This window comes from Phyllobates terribilis, unplaced genomic scaffold (genome assembly GCF_046119375.1).
Source record: "Phyllobates terribilis strain yellow unplaced genomic scaffold, ASM4611937v1 Scaffold_9__5_contigs__length_417890890, whole genome shotgun sequence".
In the NCBI taxonomy this organism is placed as follows: Eukaryota; Metazoa; Chordata; class Amphibia; order Anura; family Dendrobatidae; genus Phyllobates; species Phyllobates terribilis.
Window position 1 is genome coordinate 93,345,334 of NW_027362769.1, and position 19,032 is coordinate 93,364,365.

General features: G+C 47.8%; 1 protein-coding gene across 1 annotated transcript in view; it reads right to left on the reverse strand.

Moving 5' to 3' along the window:
- DNAJC10 (DnaJ heat shock protein family (Hsp40) member C10) overlaps positions 1 to 19,032 on the reverse strand; it is a 72,500-nt gene that overhangs the window by 9,965 nt on the left and 43,503 nt on the right. The window contains exons 12-17 of the mRNA XM_073646787.1: positions 9,424 to 9,537; positions 8,521 to 8,635; positions 6,707 to 6,834; positions 3,385 to 3,501; positions 3,123 to 3,224; positions 336 to 491 (exon numbers count right to left, since the gene is read on the reverse strand). Coding sequence (XP_073502888.1) covers positions 336 to 491; positions 3,123 to 3,224; positions 3,385 to 3,501; positions 6,707 to 6,834; positions 8,521 to 8,635; positions 9,424 to 9,537 — 732 coding nt within the window. The remainder of the gene's footprint in view (positions 1 to 335; positions 492 to 3,122; positions 3,225 to 3,384; positions 3,502 to 6,706; positions 6,835 to 8,520; positions 8,636 to 9,423; positions 9,538 to 19,032) is intronic.

Consider the following 19,032-nt stretch of genomic DNA (forward strand, 5'->3'; position numbering starts at 1 on the left):
AGGAAAGGAGAACAGAGTTTACTGCTGAACTCTTCCGGTATTTTGCCGTATTACCCTTCCCCCTCCCCCTGTTGTTTTCCTGTCTGTGTCATAAAGGTTTGTAGTGTTTCTGAAACTGCTCGTATAATAGTGCTTGGACTAAACACTGTTTATTAGAAGACTACAAGAAGAACGCAGATAAGTGTATGATCCATAGCAGATTTCCAACATGCTCTATTAATTTCAGTTTATGCGTTATTTCTTTGGTTCTATTGTTAAACCTTTAAATTTTCAATAAAATTTACAATATTAAAAAAAAAAAAACACGACACCACAAGTAAGACTGTATCGTGTACCCGTGCCATGCGCTTCCACTCAGGCATCAGGGCCTGACAGGGTCCACACCAAGGAGCGTAATAATCCACCATCCAGATCTCATCCCGACTCCGTCCCTTCACCAGTTTTTTAAAAGTTATGGGTGTGAGAACGACCACGGAAGGATTGCGAAGATCCTAAATTTACCAAAGGATAAGAAGAAAGTCACACATTTTGTAGGTGATAAAAAAAAACAGATTTCATTGTGTTCTAATATTAAGATTTTTGAAACACACAGTATAATTTCTTCTTTGTAGTCTTCATTTGGGGGTGGGGGGGGACACACAGGAACAATAGGGGAACGCCGAACGAGTGCCCCTCCCCCATGGTTCCTGTGTCCCCCAATGAAGCGACCAAGAAATAATATTCCTCCCAGACTGCGCAAAGTGGCCACTGATGGATGGTCATGTGACCAGATCTGTCCATCAGCATCTGATCGCTGGGACCCCACTGCAGTGCAAATACGTGACCACTACATTATTCATTCATTGGTAATGTATGTGACTACCAATCACGTGGGGGACACAGATCTGCGATCCCTGTGATTTAATGGGGTGATAAAAATTATTGGTGGGATGATACATATTTTTTTTTCCCCATTTTCCATATTACCATCTACATTAATCCTAAAAGTCAATATCGACTCTTTATCGAGCCTTGCAATATGACTTATGGTAAAAGCCAAACCAGAATCTCAATGTAATATATAAATAAATGCAGAAGTTTTCTCTGGCTTAAACGTTATGTTCAGCAGAGATCACTTATTAGAAGTCATCTCAGCAGGTAGGATTACACTAAAAGATAAAGGATACATCACCCACAATGGGCAAACTTAGTAGTAATACAGACCCATGATCTGGCACACAGAAGTACACACTGAGCCAGTGCACCTGGGGGGTCTCAGATTGTAATTGGAGGAATGAAGACTTTATTTCTGATGAATTTTGCATGAATTTGCCAGGTCTGCCTCCACCCAAATAAACAACATGGCATGCATCCACATGGAAATCAATATGGAGGTAGCAGGAGAACAGCACTGATGAATTTGCAGGACTCTGCTCCACAACACCACAGGCCCTTGGAATTAGTAAATGCAGAGACCGATATTTCAGAAATACCATTTTGTAGGACATGGATTTTATGTCAAATTTCCCTTGATCTCATTTTACAGTGTTAAAAAAGCTCTCCTCCCATCAAACTTTTTCTCCTCTTAATATATTGCAGTCATCATACACTTCTCAAAAAAATAAATGGAAGAAATGCCACCCCACACCATTACTGACCCACTGCCAAACCGGTCATGCTGAAGGATGTTGCAGGCAGCAGATCGCTCTCCACGGCGTCTCCAGACTCTGTCACGTCTGTCACATGTGCTCAGTGTGAACCTGCTTTCATCTGTGAAGAGCACAGGGCGCCAGTGGCGACTTTGCCAATCCTGGTGTTCTGTGGCAAATGCCAAGCGTCCTGCATGGAGTTGGGCTGTGAGCACAACCCCCATCTGTGGACGTCGGGCCCTCATAGAGTCGGTTTCTAACCATTTGTGCAGACACATGCACACTTGTGGCCTGCTGGAGGTCATTTTGCAGGGCTCCGGCAATGCTCCTCCTCTTCCTCCTTGCACAAAGGCGGAGGTAGCGGTCCTAATGCTGGGTTGCTGCCCTCCTACGGCACCCTCCACGTCTCCTGGTGTACTAGCCTGTCTCCTGGTAGCGCCTCCAGCCTCTGGACACTACGCTGACAGACAGAGCAAACCTTCTTGCCACAGCTCGCATTGATGTGCCATACTGGATGAGCTGCACTACCTGAGCAACTTCTGTGGGTTGTAAAGTCCTTTTCATGCTACCACGAGTGTGAAAGCACAACCAACATTCAAAAGTGACCAAAACCTCAGCCAGAAAGCATTGGTACTGAGATGTGGTCTGTGGTCACAACCTGCAGAACCACTCCTTTATTAAGGGTGTCTTGATAATTGCCAATAATTTCCATCTATTGTCTATTCCATTTGCACAACAGCATGTGAAATTGATTGTCAATCAGTGTTGCTTCCTAAGTGGACAATTTGATTTCACAGAAGTTTGATTTACTTGGCGTTATATTCTGTTTAAGTGTTCCCTTTATATTTTTTGAGCAGTGTATTATATAGCACTGTGTACTTACAATTGCTCATTTTGCCTTTCTACACAGATAATTCTTCTCTTTTCTCTGCTCTATGTAGAAACAGGAAGTCTCTTGTCCCTGCAGAAATAATTTCCCTCTTCAACTCCTAACCCAGCTGCTCCGTTTCTCCCCCTGACAGGGACTTTCCAGTGATGTAGAATTGTAGTTCTAGTGATGACTCATGCAGGGAAGAGGGGCTTCCTGTTTCTACAATGAGCTTAGAAGGATTCAGCTAGTCTGTTTTTAATTGACCTTATGGAAGACAGGAGAATTATCTGGGTAGAAAGGCAAAATGAGCAATTGTAAGTACACAGTGCCATATAATATGATGATTGCAATATATTACGAGGATAAAAATGTTGATGGGAGGAGGAGGAGTGCTTCTTTAAAGGGGTTGTTCAGTTCGGCTTATATTTGCATTTTATTGAACAGGACAGGTGCCCAATCATGATCACGTTCTGCTAAGTATGTGCAGACTCTACGTGATTTGCGCTGCTTACCTTCCGATATGAAAGTGAGCGGCACTGGTCAACCCCTTTAAATGCGGCTCACAGTGATAACATCTACATGTATGTTTGACTCAACAGCTGCAACTAATATATATCCATTACCTCAATGAACTCCAAGATTTGCTCCGCACTGTGATGTCCCTCGTATTCGTGGATATTGGACTGATTGAACACTACGGTTGTCGGGTAAGCTCTTATGTGATGCTGTAAGGGAACGGTAAGAATATGTTAACGTTTCCCTAATGTGGGCATGAATAGTTAACGAGAATATTAACCTTTTATAACAGACAGTGAAAGGCGCTTCTATATTGTATGATACACACTAGTGTCACTACACAAATCTTGTATTCCATAATTCACTTACTGTATTGCAGAGACTTTCATGAATTGTGCAGTCCAGAGTGCCAAACCGCACATGCCCGAATACTCGCTTTGATGCTTTCCTCAATTCTGGCAGCAAGGCTCTACATGGAGGACACCACTGCACATCAAAGAAATAAAAATCTATAAAATCACATGTATACTTAAGGCTCTACATCAGGGGTCTCAAACTCAGCTGGGTATATGGGCCGCACACGAAAAAACTTGGGGGGTTGCATTATTTGCATGACAAAGTGACATTTTTAGTGATACCATTTTATTTTCTATACACCTTTTGAACTGGTCCTCATCTTGCAGACACGTCTCTCCTCCAGGTCCCCGATATTGCAGACATGGTCTCCCCTCCAGGTCCCCCATATTGCAGACATGGTCTCCCCTCCAGGTCCCCCATATTGCAGACATGGTCTCCCCTCCAGGTCCCCCATATTGCAGACATGGTCTCCCCTCCAGGTCCTCCATATTGCAGACATGGTCTCCCCTCCAGGTCCTCCATATTGCAGACATGGTCTCCCCTCCAGGTCCCCCATATTGCAGACGGTCCCCCATCCAGGTCCCCCATATTGCAGACATGGTCTCCCATCCAGGTCCCCCATATTGCAGACGGTCCCCCATCCAGGTCCCCCCATATTGCAGACATGGTCCCCCATATTGCAGACATGGTCTCCCCTCCAGGTCCCCCATATTGCAGACATGGTCTCCCCTCCAGGTCCCCCATATTGCAGACATGGTCTCCCCTCCAGGTCCCCCATATTGCAGACATGGTCTCCCCTCCAGGTCCCCCATATTGCAGACGGTCCCCCATCCAGGTCCCCCCCATATTGCAGACATGGTCCCCCATATTGCAGACATGGTCCCACATATTGCAGACATGGTCCCCCATCCAGGTCCCCATGTTGCAGACATGTCCCTCATCCAGGTCCCCCCCATACGGCGCACAGTGTCCCCCCCCCCATACTGCGCACAGGGGTCCCCACCCATATTGCGCACAGGGTCCCCATCCCCCCATACTGCACACAGGATCCCCGTCCCCCCAGTCTGCGCACAGTGCCCCCCCACTATACTGTGCACAGTGCCCCCCCCCCATACTGCGCACAGGGTCCCTGTCCCCCCATACTGAGCACAGTGCCCCCGTCCCCATAGTGCGCACAGGGTCCCCATCCCCCATACTGCGCACAGTGCCCCCCCCCTACTGAGCACAGGTCCCCTGTGCTGTATTTCACATAGACATGACAGAAAAAAAAAAAAATTCTTCTCACCCGTCCTCCGTTCCCTCGGCGTCCTTTCTGCATCTGTGGCCCACAGGAACAGACCCCGTAACGATCGCGGCTCGCTCCAGCAGCCCCGGGCATCAGCGCTGTAGTGCAGTGTATTGCCGCACAGAGACCGTCTCTCTGCACAGCAATACCAGTGTCACCCGCCGGCCTATCAGAAGCCAGCAGCTGACATTGGCGTCCCAGCGCAGCGGAGTATGACGTCACTGATATGCGCACATGTCAGCTGCTGGCGACACTGGTATTGCTGTGCAGAGAGACGGTCTCTGTGCGGCAATACACTGCACTGATGTCCGGGGCTGCTGGAGCGAGCCGCGATTGTTACGGGGTCTATGTGCCTGCGGGCCGCAAGAAGTAGCCGGAGGGGCCGCATGCGGCCCGCGGGCCTTGTGTTTGAAACCCCTGCTCTACATGGAGGACACCACTGCACATCAAAGACATAGCAGTGTCACACTGCTGGTGGCGGCTTTCCTAGAACCGTACATTGTGCCCATCCTTTAGGAAATAGATCAATAAAGTGCAAACATTTCCTTTGTCAACCGGGCATCTCTCTCGGAAATGTTTACTTAGTGCCAAAAGTGAAAAGCCCCACTAACAAGGTGGGTACCTTACGTCCACCACTAAAAAGAGGAATGACGAAATGTAGAATTCATCATGTTTCAGGAGCAATAAAAGTGATCGATATGAAATAGTAAAAGTAATATCGCTGGAGTCACAAATAGGGATGAACGAACCTGTGGAAGTTCGGGGTCGTTCGAACTTTAGTTCAAAGTTTGGTCCGGGTACTAAACCTGTACCCGAACCCCATAGAAATCAATGGGGACCCGAACTTTGGAGCTGGAAAAAAAAAATCTCTCCCCGAAATGTAAAACAGACTTACAGGAGAAGTCTGTGTTCGGAGTTCAGGACCGGAACTAGGTGTCCAGTACGAACCCCAAACTTTACAGTTTGGGTTCGCTCATCTCTAGTCACAAACCAACATTTTTCTGTGCATGGCAAACACGGAGCATGCACAGCACATTGTCTATTTGGAAAATCCGCTATAAATTACAGTAGCAGCACTGTGAATGTTAAAAGAATGCCAAGAGAGAACAAACCCTTTACATAGCCAAAAACATCGCCAGATTTTTTCACACTATAAAGCTGCGTGCACAGGATGCGTTTTTCATGCGTTTATGCTGCGGAATTTCCGCAGAGGAAACGCATCAAAAACACATGGTAATCCGCACCCCATGGTCTCCAATGGCATTTAGCAATGTCAATGCACATGCTGCGGATTTTTCCGCAGCGTTTCTGCAGCGCTCATCAATCCGCAGCATGTTCATTAATTTTGCGGAAGAGCAGCGGAAGCGCCGCCATTGACTTGCATTGAGACGCATAGAATCCGTGTCTGTACATTTGTACAAGCGGATAATATGCGGTTCAATGTGCGGATGGTACCCAGTTCTGGAGGAGAGAAGACTCTCATCCAGACCTGGATACCATTGTACCTGTAAAAAAAAGAATAAAATAATAAATAAAGTTTATATTCACCAGTCCGGCGGCCCCTGCAGCGCTTCCCCTTCCAGGACCTGAGATGACGTCGCGGTCATGTGACCGCAGGCTGTCTCGCGAGATGCCGGCAACCCGGAAGAAGCCAGGACGAGCGCGACAGCACACGCGGCGGCATCGGAGGTAAGTATAGCTTTTATTTTTTTATTTTTACGGTCACACTATATAAATCCATGCCGTTTGCATGGATTTATACAGTGTGACCTAGTTGTCAAGCACTTTCCAAGTGATGCTATCGCCTGGAAAGTGCTTGTCGGTCCGCATGCAGAAACACATGCGTTAACGCATGTGAATCCGCATGTATTCCGCATGTATTCTGCAGGAAAAACGCATGCACAATCTGCATGCGTTTTTTCTGCCAGGGAGATGCAGAAATGCTTCTGAAATTTTCTGCTTCATTTCTGCATCGTGGGCACATAGCCTAAGAAATACTGTGCAAAAAAAACAAAACAACAAAAAAACAACCCAACAACTTCTACTCACAGGAGCAAAAAAATCCACCAGCCACGGTTCTCGCTCATTTCCAGGGAAATTCTTCGGTCCCAGTGTAACAACGTGAGAGTTGACACTATCTTTTGCAAAAGTCACCAATTCATAAACATTTGTTTTTCCTTTAAAATATAAGAAAAATATATAAAAATGCCAGTAAATTATGATAGAATTTCTACTTAAGTAAATATAAGTTACAAATTTAAACTTTCTCTATAAAGAAATTTAAGCCAGTTTCAAATTAATTTACTAATTTCTTTTTACTAAACATCTGTAGTAAATATAGTACATGACTCTACTGATATACCACAGCTGAAGAGCTGCAGTTTGGGTGCTGTGAGGCACCAGGTCGCCCGCCCTGCTGGTGCACTGTCACTGCGGCGGTGGTTAGCGACGCTGCTCCTTTAAGGCTATAAAAATTTAGGGACCCACAGAGGTTCGCCGTGATGTGGCAGTGGGCTTCATACACTCTGATCACAATGTTAACTAAGAACCTCATGTTCAGTTTTATACATTTTTGCCCATCTCTACATCTGTTGTACATGACTCGACCGATCCAGGCTCAGATCTACAGGATGCTAGAGTGATCTATGTCAAATTCAAGAAAAAACAAGGGTAGTTTCCATCACAACCAACTGGATAAAAACTGTAAGTTTGTTGAATCAAGTTAAAAGTCCATAAAAGTTAAAAACCTCAACACCTAACACCAACCGGGAGTTGAGGTTTTTAACTTTTATGGACTTAACTTGATGCAATAAACTTACAGTTTTTATCCAGTCGGTTGTGACGGATACTACTCTATTTTTTTCCTTTGTCAGCTGCAATCACCAGCAGGTACGGCACCCACTGGTTTCTAATTACAGCTATGGAGACATCTATACTACCAGCTCCAACTTTTCCCCTCTCCCCTACCTCCTTCTTTGTCAAATTTAGTAAACCTAGGCGGAAATTTGTGACACCGACACTAATACTGTAATACACGGCCTATATAACAGCATCTTTCCCAGTCCTTTATACTATCTAAACGGACCCCATTGTTTCCAGCATCATTAAATATATATAAAGACATATATGAAGGCATACAGCCGTAAATACAAACTAGACAAGGGCTACTTTTACCATGGAAACAATGGACACTTTAGCAGAACCAGGTTGATCACAATGTAGGTTAAAGGGAATCTGTCACCCAGTTTTTGCTACCCCATATAAGAGCAGCATAATGCAGAGGCAGAGACCCTGATTCCAGCGATGTGTCACTTACTTGGCTGCTTACTGCAGTTTTGATAAAATCTCTGTTTTCTCTGCAGCAGATCTGGCAGTTCTCTGAATGCTGAGCTCTGTATAACCCCGCCCACACCACCGATTGGTAGCTTTCTGTGTACACTGTGCATAGGCAGAAAGCTGCCAATCAGTGTTGGGGCGGGGTTATACAGAGCTCGTCAATATGGAGGACTACAAAGCAGCAGGTTTACTAGTCCTCTAGTGATAAATTCACTTATCGGCAGGAGATTATCAAAACTACAGCAAGCAGCCCAGTAAGTGACACATCGCTACAATCAGAGTCTCTGTATTAAGCTGCTCTAGGATGAGATGGGAAAAACCTGGTGACAGATTCCCTTTAATGAGATCTCTGGGTATTCTAAGCAGGGACAATCCTGAAACATCACAAAAGCTTTTTCTAGCAATATCTTCACCGATCTTCAGGGAGTCATCCATAGTTTCAGATTATTAGGAATTAAGTTAGTCACTTATCGCTTTCTATACTTAAAAGTAATCCTAAATTTGCTCCATTTCCCACTTATTCTTACCATGATGGATTTCAAAGTCATTGGTGCCTTTTCCTTTAAATGCTGCCACACAAGGCTTGTGGATATATAGGGAACTGCAGGCTGATGGATGAGACTGGCAGTCAAAACGTCCGACCTTGAAAGACACAGTAGGGAGAGGGTTAATACAATTCAATACAGAAGTCTAGCTGTAAATCACCATGGATGGGTGATATCCAACATGTGGGAATTAGTTTGCATCTAACAAGAGTTAACATGAAGACCACCGCTTATGTCAGGAGGGGCACAACATGCTTCTTTACTCCTCCTCCTGTCTGATAATAGCCACACATATATTGAGTTTACATAAGGACCCCCTTTGTCTCACTGCAGTGAATGGTCAGGACATCTGAATGCAGTTTTCGGGTACGCAGACATAACGCTCAACATACAGCAACTCTTTAATGTGAACATGGCCTAACAATGACAGAGAGCACGCATCTGATAACAGTAGAGAATGCCCTGTGACTAGAAATAAACCCTTCACATGAAAGGCGACAGTAATAAAAGGGCTGTCCTCTACTTTTATACTGATGAGCTATCTTTGGGGTAGGTCACCAATATCAGGTAGGTGGTAGGGCAACCAATGGTGCCCCTCGATCAGCTGTAGCCGGTCGGATGCGATCAGTTGCGGTACAGCACAACTCTGTCACCTGCAAAGAGGCTGCAGCGGGTACTGCAGAGCCACCATTATTCATCCAAACAAGAGCAGACGTGCAGTACCAAGCTGCGGACACTTAATAGTTGATGGCGCTGTGCACATCCACAACTGATCACATCTGGCTGCCGCTGTCATCAGCTGCCAGGCACCTCCACCGATCTATCAATATAAAATTAATGGACAACCCCTTTAAGCCATTGGGACTTAAGCATGAGATAACTTACCTGTACATGGTCACCGCGCAGTAAAACATTCAGCTTCTTGAATTCTGTGAGATAAAACGCTTGATCTTGTCCGTAAATGAAGAATATAAGCCATCGATGATATGTTAATCTGTCCTTAAAAGGAAAAAAAAAAAGGAAGAACTATCAAGCATTATTCTCCATTACACCATACAGAAAGCGGCAATATATGCAGTGATTGTCAGTGAATTACTTAAACACGTACGTTCTACGGCAGCCTTACCAAGGTCACAACATTAAAAGGGATAATCCCATCTCCAAGATCCTATCCCAATATGTAGTAGGTGTGATAAAAGCTGAAATAATGTGAACAATGACATTACCCTGTTCTGCAGAGCCCCATGTGAATGAAGCGGTGGTCGCATAATCGCACCAATCATTGTTTAAGGGTCTGGCGGTGTGCCCAGGATATAGCTACACGCGGTACATGCCGGCTTTGCAACAGTTGCCATTTTTGTCTAACAGCAGCAGTTGGAGTTGAGCTCCAGTTGCCGCTGTTAACCATTTAAATGTCACTGTCAATCACGCACAGCGGCATTTAAATGGAGCAGTTGCTGATGCAACCGAATACACGATTGCGGGGCAGTGATTGGTAATCATGGCAGAGAAAGGTCTGCTGAAGGCCCCCATTGTTGCCATCTTGGCACTCTTGTGATATAGGAGACAGTGTTTTTCATTTTATACTGCAACACTACCATATTCCAATATAGAGTTAAAGTAATGACAGGTTAAATTCCCTTAAAACAAACTAATTAAAGTAAAAAAAAAAAAGTATTTAAATATAAAAATCATCTTTTTTCTTCCATTAAAAATAAAGAAATAAATGTCTGTATCCGTAATATGATCGCTTACATCTCCTCAAACTTTATGTGGTTTAAAAAAAATAAACAAATTTGATACAGCCTCGTCTGTAAAAAAAAAGTTTGTTCCAGTAAAATTAATTATCCCATTTGGTAAAATAGGGTAAAAAAAAAAAAGACATATCATCACTAGTGTTGAGCATTCCGATACTGAAATATCGGGTATCGGCCGATATTCGCGGTATCGGAATTCCGATACTTTTAGAATATCGAATACCGGAATCAGAAGTTCCCATATTGCCTGCGCTCTGCAGTGTCTCTGAAGGATGACAAGCTGGATGGCAGCGCTCAGCTGCGATCCAGCCTGTCATCAGAATGCCATCGCAGCGTGAGAGAATTCTCCTGATTGTTTAAAAGCCGGCGGGCGGTAAAAAGCCGCCGGCTTTTAAACAATCACAAAGCCCCATACTGCTTCCCCGCAGCCTCCCACCCCGATCCTCCGCTCCCCTCGCCACCTCCCATCCCGATCGTAAGTTAGGACCGGGCGGGGAGCACAGCACCAAGGAGAGGGGAGCGAAGGACCCGGGCGGGGAAGCCGGCAGTGAAAAGACTTCACCGCCGGCTTTCCCGTTCTGTGCTGCGCTCTCCCGCCGGTTATTTCAAATGAACAGCTGAGGTATCAGGTGATGCTGATCAGCTGTTCATTTGAAGTTGCCACGGTGCCCTCAGAGGGTTGATGCGAGTTCATGCTTGACTGCATTGCATGAACTCACATGAACTTTTCCACGGCCGCACAGGTCAGCCTCACCTCCCAGACGATCAGACCCATCATGATTGGTGTGTGTGGGTGTCTGTGCGATGTGTGTGCGCGGTGTATGTGCGGTGTCTGTGCGATGTCTGCGAGTGTGTGCGGGTGTGCGCGGTGTCTGTGCGATGTGTGCGGGTGTGAGCGTGCAGGCAAACATAGGCCGATGTGACACTACTACTCCCATCGGCCTATGTCTGTCCCCCGTCCACTCGTGCCAGCAGGATCAGCTCGATGGGAGCAGTAGTTCCCATCAGCCTGATCCTGCTATTTAAATTGCCCTACTGTGTCCCCAATAAATTTTAAATACATGTCATTGGTGGCCAGTGGTTACCTACAATAAATTAGTTTATACATTACCTGTCCCCGCCGATCGCCACCTAAAATAAAGTAAAAAATAAAAAACTACACCTATACTCACCTAGACACCTAATTCCCCGAAGCCATCGATCTCCTGTAATAAAATATAAAATAATAAACCACAACCTTATCCTTACCCCTCCGTAGTAGTCCACGAGTGTCCCACGATGATCTCCAGTTCAGAGCAGCCACATAGAATGTGACCGCTCTGAACCGCTGCCGCCGCTAGAATGATGGGGCCGTAAAGCAGCCCCGTCATTGCATAAGCGGGTTCGCCGGAGTTCAGGCAGCGCTGCTCCGGTTAGCTCCTTTACGGCCATGCTGTACAGTGAGAAATTCCCACGGTACAGCAGTGCCGTAAAGGAGGTCTCCGGAGCTGCGCTGACTGAATGCACTCCGGTGACCTCAGTCAGTGGCTCCCGCTGCCGGGAGCGGACGTGTTCCCGGCAGTGTGAGCTTACAGCAGCCATGCACAGCTGTCACCATCTCCAGATGTGACAGCTGTGCATGGGAGATCAGCGCAGGAACGTGGACAGGTAACTATTTTTTTTTAGTAAACTAAGAATTAAATAAAATGGTGTGTTTTATTTCAAATAAATTATTTTTTTCTGGGTGTAGTGTGTTTTTTATTTTTAACACTTTGTAGGTTAGTAATGGGGGTGTCTTATAGACGCCCATCATTACTAACCTGGGCTTCATGGCAGCTGGCGCTGACATGAACCCCAACCCTATTACCCCCTGGCACCGCACCAGGGCAGCGTGGAAGAGCGAGGCTAAGTGCCAGAATTGGCGCATCCTATGGATGCGCCATTTCTGGGGCGGCTGACGGCTGGTGTTTCTAGCCTGGGAGGGGGCCAATATTCATGGCACCCTTCCTGGGCTATTAATATCAGCCCCCAGCTGTCTGCCTAGCCTTTGCTAGCTATTAAAATAGGGGGGACCCACATCATTTTTTTGGGGGTCTCCCATTTTAATAGCTAGTAAAGGCTAGGTATTCAGCTGGGGGCTGATATTAGTAGTCTGGGAAGCTCCGTGGGTATTACCCCCTTCTCAGGCTTCAAACATCTGCCCCAGCCGTCTGCTTAACCTCCGCTAGAGACTAAAATAATGGGGGATCCCACGCCAATTTTATTTTTAATAAATCCTTTATTTTAACACTAAATGACACTTGAGGGGTTAATAAAGATGCAGTCCCTAAATTATTATTTATGTTTTAATTAATTTTTCCCAAAAATTTTGATGTGGGCTTTGCCATATTTTTGTATGCCAGCCAGGTACAGCATCCAGGAACGGGCTGCCCCCAACCACCAGCTGCCTATTTGTACCTGGTTGGACACAACAATATAGGGAAGCCCTTTTTTTTAAATTATTTCATGAATTTCATGAAATAATTAAAAAAAAATTGAAGTGGGGCTTCGCCCTGTTTTTGTGTCCAGCCAGGTACAACTAGGCAGCTGGGGGCTGGAATCTGCAGCGCAGGGAGGCCCAAGCTTTCTGGGCCACCCCCGCTGCAAATTGCAGTCCGCAGCCACCCCAGGAAATATCGCGTTCATAGAAGCGCCATCTTCTGGCGCTGTACCCAACTCATCCAGGGCCCTGGTGTGGTGGCTCACTGGGTAATAAAGGGGTTAGGGCCAGCTTTGGCATTATCAGCTGGCCCTAAGCCCGAAATTCATGGGGTCACGCCAATATTAGACATGACCACCATGAATTTCTAATAAAGTATTTAAAAAAAACACAACACCCAGAAAACACCAAGGTTACTTACCGGTAGCCGGTTTTTCCTGAGCCCATGACAGCACACCTTGAGAGGATCCGCCCCACCAAGGACAGGAAACCGTCTGAAATAAAAGGGCGGTACCTCTCCCTCGCTTCAGTTGTTTACAGAGCATTGAGAGGACCTCCCTAAACAGGTTAGGCACATAACCAACACCACAATATACAAATACACACCACCCCACACAGTGCACACCAGGGTGTGAGAAACATAGAAAAAATAAGGGGGGGAAACTACGGGTGCTGTCATGGGCTCAGGAAAAACCGGCTACCGGTAAGTAACCTTGGTGTTTTCCCCTCCCCCATGACAGCACACCTTGAGAGAATTTTGGAGAATTTATGAGCACCCTAGGGAGGGACCACCGCCTGAAGTACCCTTCTCCCAAAGGTGAGATCAGAAGAGGATAGATCCAACCGATAGTGCTTAAAGAAGGTGGATGGTGTAGACCAAGTAGCAGCCCTACATATCTGCTCGATCGAGACGTCTGCTCTCTCTGCCCAGGAGGTTGCAACGGCTCTGGTGGAATGAGCCCTCACATTGTCCGGGGCTGGAACCCCTGTGGACGTATAGGCTAAGCAAATGGCCTCCCTGAGCCACCTAGAGATGGTACTCTTGGACACCCCATGACCTTTCCTACACCCTTGAAAGGCCAGGAACAGAGAACAGTCTTTCCTCCACAGACTAGTCATGTGAATGTACTGTAGCAGGGACCTCCTAACATCTAGGCTATGGAACCTGACTTCCCCTGGGTTCTTGGGATTGCTGCAGAACGAGGGTAGCACAATCTCCTGACTACGGTGAAATCTAGATACCACCTTGGGAAGGTATGCTGGATCTGGCCGCAAGGTGACCCTATCCTCAAAGATTTGTGTGTAAGGAGGATTAACCGAGAGGGCCTGCAGATCCCCCACCCTACGGGCTGATGTTAAGGCCACTAGAAGGATGGTCTTAAGGGTGAGAATTTTTGGAGAAACCTTGTGTAGGGGTTCGAATGGTTCACTAGTAAGAGCGTTCAAGACTAAATTCAGGTCCCAAGGAGGAACACCCATGGACCTAACCGGTCCAGCTCTGGCACAGGACTTGATAAACCTCGAGATCCACCTATTCCCAGCCAGATTACAATTGTAGAGTGCTCCCAAAGCTGAAACTTGAACCTTAAGGGTCCCTGTAGCTAGACCCAGGTCCCGCCCCTTTTGCAGAAATTCCAGGATCCCTCTGATCGGAGGTTTGCTCGATAGCGGAATATCTATAACCTCTAGGAATTTACCCCAAACCCTGCTATAAATCTTAGTTGTAATCGGTTTTCTGCTCCCCAATAAAGTAGAAACTAAGCCTGGTGAAAACCCCTTGCTACTCAATAGCAACCTCTCAAATTCCATGCCGAAAGATGGAATCCCCTGGCCTGGGCATGGAATACTGGTCCCTGCATGAGAAGGTCCGGCCTCTCTGGTAGAATCCAGGGATCTGACACAGACATTAGCCGAAGCAGAGAGAACCAAGGCCTCTTGGGCCAAAAAGGGGCTATCAAAATCACCCTGGCGCCTTCCTCCCGGATCTTCCTCACCACTACTGGAATCATCACTAATGGCGGAAAGGCATAGGCCTTCCTGAACCCCCAAGGAATCTGGAGGGCATCTATGGCATGGGGATTTTCTGCCGGATTTAGGGAGCAAAATCTCTGCACCTTTCTGTTTGCCCTTGTGGCGAACAGGTCTATGTCTGGCTGCCCCCATAACTGGACAATCTGATGGAAGACCTCCGGGTTCAACCCCCACTCCCCCTGTCTTAGGGTATGGCGGCTTAGAAAATCTGCCTTCACGTTTTCTATCCCCTTTATGTGAAGGGCGCTGAGGGATAGGAGGTTTCGCTCTGCTAGACCAAGGATCCTGTCTGCCACCACCATCAGAGGGCGTGACCTTGTCCCTCCTTGGTGATTCACATAGGCTACTGCGGTCCGGTTGTCGGACCTGACCTGGACATGGTGATTTTGGATGTGAGGGAGGAAGCCCCTGAGGGATCTTTCTACTGCCCAAAGCTCCTTTAAGTTTGAGGATGATCCCCTCTCGTGGTAAGCCCAGTGACCCTGTATTGAGAGTTCTGCCAGATGACCCCCCCATCCGGAACTGCTTGCGTCGGTCGTAACTACCCGATCTATCGATCTGGACCATTGAACGCCTGTGGTCAGATTTCCCCTGACTGTCCACCACGAAAGAGAATCTACTACTTCTGGGGAGAGAGAGAGCCTGCCTTCTAAACGCCCGTTGCAGGACCTCTGTGCTGACAGGACCTCCCACTGAAGCCGCCTCATATGCCCCTGGGCCCACATTACTGCTGGGAGACAGGCCGTCATAGAACCCAGGAGGGACATTGCCTCTCTCAGAGACATCTCTGGAGCTTGAATGGCCTTCGAGACTAATGCAATTAACCTGCAGATTTTGTCCTCTGGGAGGAAGCAGGTTTGACGACGAGAGTCTAGGATTAGACCCAGAAAGGTCTGAGTCCTGGAGGGGGTTAGTCTTGATTTTTGGAAATTTACTAACCACCCCAGCTGATGCAACACTTCCGTGACCACTAGGAGCTGACTGGAGCAGTGGGCTTCTGTTTTCCCTATTATCAAGAAGTCGTCTAAATATGGCACGATCACTACATTCTTGATCCGTAGGAAGGCTGTCACTTCTGCTATTAGTTTCGTAAATATTCTCGGGGCAATGGAGAGGCCAAAGGGTAGGGCAGCAAACTGAAAATGCCTCAGCTTCCCCTGAATAAACAGGGCTACTCTCAGATACTTCTGATACTCCGGATGGATTGGGACGTGATAATATGCGTCCTTCAAGTCTATTACAGCCATAAAGCAGTTGCGATGTAAGAGCTTCACTGCCGAGCCTACTGACTCCATTTTGAAAGTCTGGTTTTCTACTACTTGGTTCAGACTCCTGAGGTTGATGATGGTCCTTAAGGACCCGTTTGGTTTTTTTATCATGAATAGTGGGGAATAGAACCCCCTCCCTCTCTGTGTTGCTGGTACTTCGAGAAGGACCTGCTTTCCTACTAACTCTAACACTTCTGTTTCCAGGGCTAATTGTTCTTCCTGGACCTTTCGTAGGGGGGTAACCACAAAGGTCCGCCAGGGGGTCTGGCTGAACTGGATCTTCAGGCCCCCACTGATAATTTTCAGAATCCATGGGTTTGTTGTTATCGCGTCCCAAGCTGGAAAAAAGTGGGAAAGCCTTCCACCCACTTCCAGCCTGGCGTCATTGGGAGGATCTCTTCGAACTCGAGGATGGTCCTCCAAACATGTAGCCCGATTCTTTTTTGGACTTGGCTTCCCATTTCTTTTTGTCTCCCGGAGGACGACCCCGGTTAAATTTTCTCCTCCGAAAACTAAATCTTCTTGGTTCCCCCGAAAATCCCGGGAACCCTTTGGTTTTATCGCCTGCTTTTTCTAACAGGTCCTCTAACTTTTGGCCAAACAGGAGTCTACCGTCACACGGGAGGGAGCACAGTTTCTGTTTCGAAGGTAGGTCGCCTGGGCAACCCTTGAGCCACAAGGCCCGCCTGGCTGCGTTGGATAGTCCCGCTGCCCTAGCTGACAGTCTGACCGAGTCAGCTGAAGAGTCGGCCAGGAAGGCCGATGCTGTTTGAATTAAAGGTAGCTCTGCAAGTATTGCCTGTCTGGAGACCTTTTTATCTTTAAGCTGGTCTTCCAGCTGTTGAAGCCACACCATCAAGGACCTCGCCACACAGGTGCTAGCCACCGCTGGTTTTAGGCCACCTGCTGCCGCCTCCCACGTGTGGCGCAGGAAGGAGTCAGCTCTTTTATCCAGGGCATCTTTTAGGACGCCAGAGTCCTCCAAGGGCAGGGAAGATCTCTTTGATGACCTTGCCACAGTCCCGTCCACCTTGGGGATCTTATCCCAAGGTTCCGCATCCTTCTCTTCGAAGGGGTACCTTCTTTTGGAGAAGGAGGGTAAAGCCCCTGATCTCTCAGGTCTCCTCCACTCCCGGTCAATGAGGCCCTGAATCTTACTGTTCACCGGAAATGAGCGTCTCTTCCGCTCTCCCAAGCTACGATTACTCGAGCGGCTGTCTGTATACGATGCATCCCTCTGCTTCTGTTGCTGAGGTGGGGGGGTAAGCTGCTGCTCCTGGCTATCTGGATCAGCCATGTCTCAGAAGCGCACCACGCTTCCAGGAAAGCTCCCCCCCCTTAAATATAGGGCCATCCAGCCTCCTCCGGTCTGTGGGTCCTCCCCCTTCGCCAGGCCGGAGCTCCGTTGAAAAAAACCGGCCTGGGACGCTCCGATGGGCGCCGCCATCTTGGATCGGCGCCGCCTCCTGACGTCACCCAGCGCGCCGCTCCCAGCGTGCCCTGCGCCGTGACGTCAGGCGCGTCACACCCGGAAGCGTTCCACACTGCAGGGGGAGGACGGCGCCGCGGTCTCCGGGAGGACAGAGCCTGCCTCACCGCGTGCGCCCCGCTCGGCGCAGAGACCCCAGGGGAAGCTGCGGACGGCGCTTCTGGGATACTGAACCCGGTGCACAGGCCAGTGCCCGCTCTTCCACACCGGGACAGCCCCAGGTAAGTCTTCTTTCTTCCAGACAGGTTCCCCATCAAGGACAGGAAACCAACTGAAGCGAGGGAGAGGTACCGCCCTTTTATTTCAGACGGTTTCCTGTCCTTGGTGGGGCGGATCCTCTCAAGGTGTGCTGTCATGGGGGAGGGGAAAAAAGTCCTTTAATTGAAATAAACACACAATTCTTTATTGTTCTAAATTAAACCATACTTACCATCACGCCCATTCCAGGTGAAGCCAACGATCTCCTGCAATAAAAGAAAAATAATAAAGCAACCTCATCCTTACCTTTCCATGGTTCCCACGACAGCTTCAGCTCTGCTACATCGAGATGACAGGCTGGACCGCAGCAGAAAGCTGCCATCCAGCCTGTCATCCCGCAGACACTGAGAAGCGCAGGCATGCTTGCGCTCCTCAGTGTCTGGCTGTGACGGCATAAAGATGAGCCGACAATGAACTCACCTCATGCACGTCACTGACAGCGTGGGAAAATTCTCACGCTGAAGCGCTGAGTGCAGGAGAATTCTCCCACGCTGTCAGTGACGTGCATGAGGTAAGCAGAGTTCATTGTCGGCTCATCTGGATGCCGTTACAGAGAGACACTGAGTCCTTAACTTTGACTATGGGGTTAGTAATGGGGGTGTCTTATAGACGCCTCTCCATTACTAACCTGGGCTTGATGTCAGCTGGCATTATAAGCTGACATCAACCCCAGCCCTATTACCCCACTGCCACCGCTACAGGGCAGTGGGAAGAGCGAGGCTAAGTGCCAGAATTGGCGCATCCTATGGATGCGCCATTTCTGGGGCGGCTGACGGCTGGTGTTTCTAGCCTGGGAGGGGGCCAATATTCATGGCACCCTTCCTGGGCTATTAATGTCAGCCCCCAGCTGTCTGCCTAGCCTTTGCTAGCTATTAAATTAGGGGGGACCCCACGTAATTTTTTTGGGGGGGCCCCCCATTTTAATAGCTAGTAAAGGCTAGGTATTCAGCTGGGGGCTGATATTAGTAGCCTGGGAAGCTCCGTGGGTATTACCCCCTTCCCAGGCTTCAAACATCTGCCCCAGCCGTCTGCTTAACCTCCGCTAGAGACTAAAATTACGGGGAACCCCACGCCAATTTTTTTTTAAATAAATCCTTTATTTTAACACTAAATGACAAGTACAGTAATCAACACTGTCACTGTACTTCATATATATGTGACTGACATGTTTCTATCTATATAATCTATGTGTGATTCTCTATTCCTTCTATTCTAAATTGTCGGGTACAGATG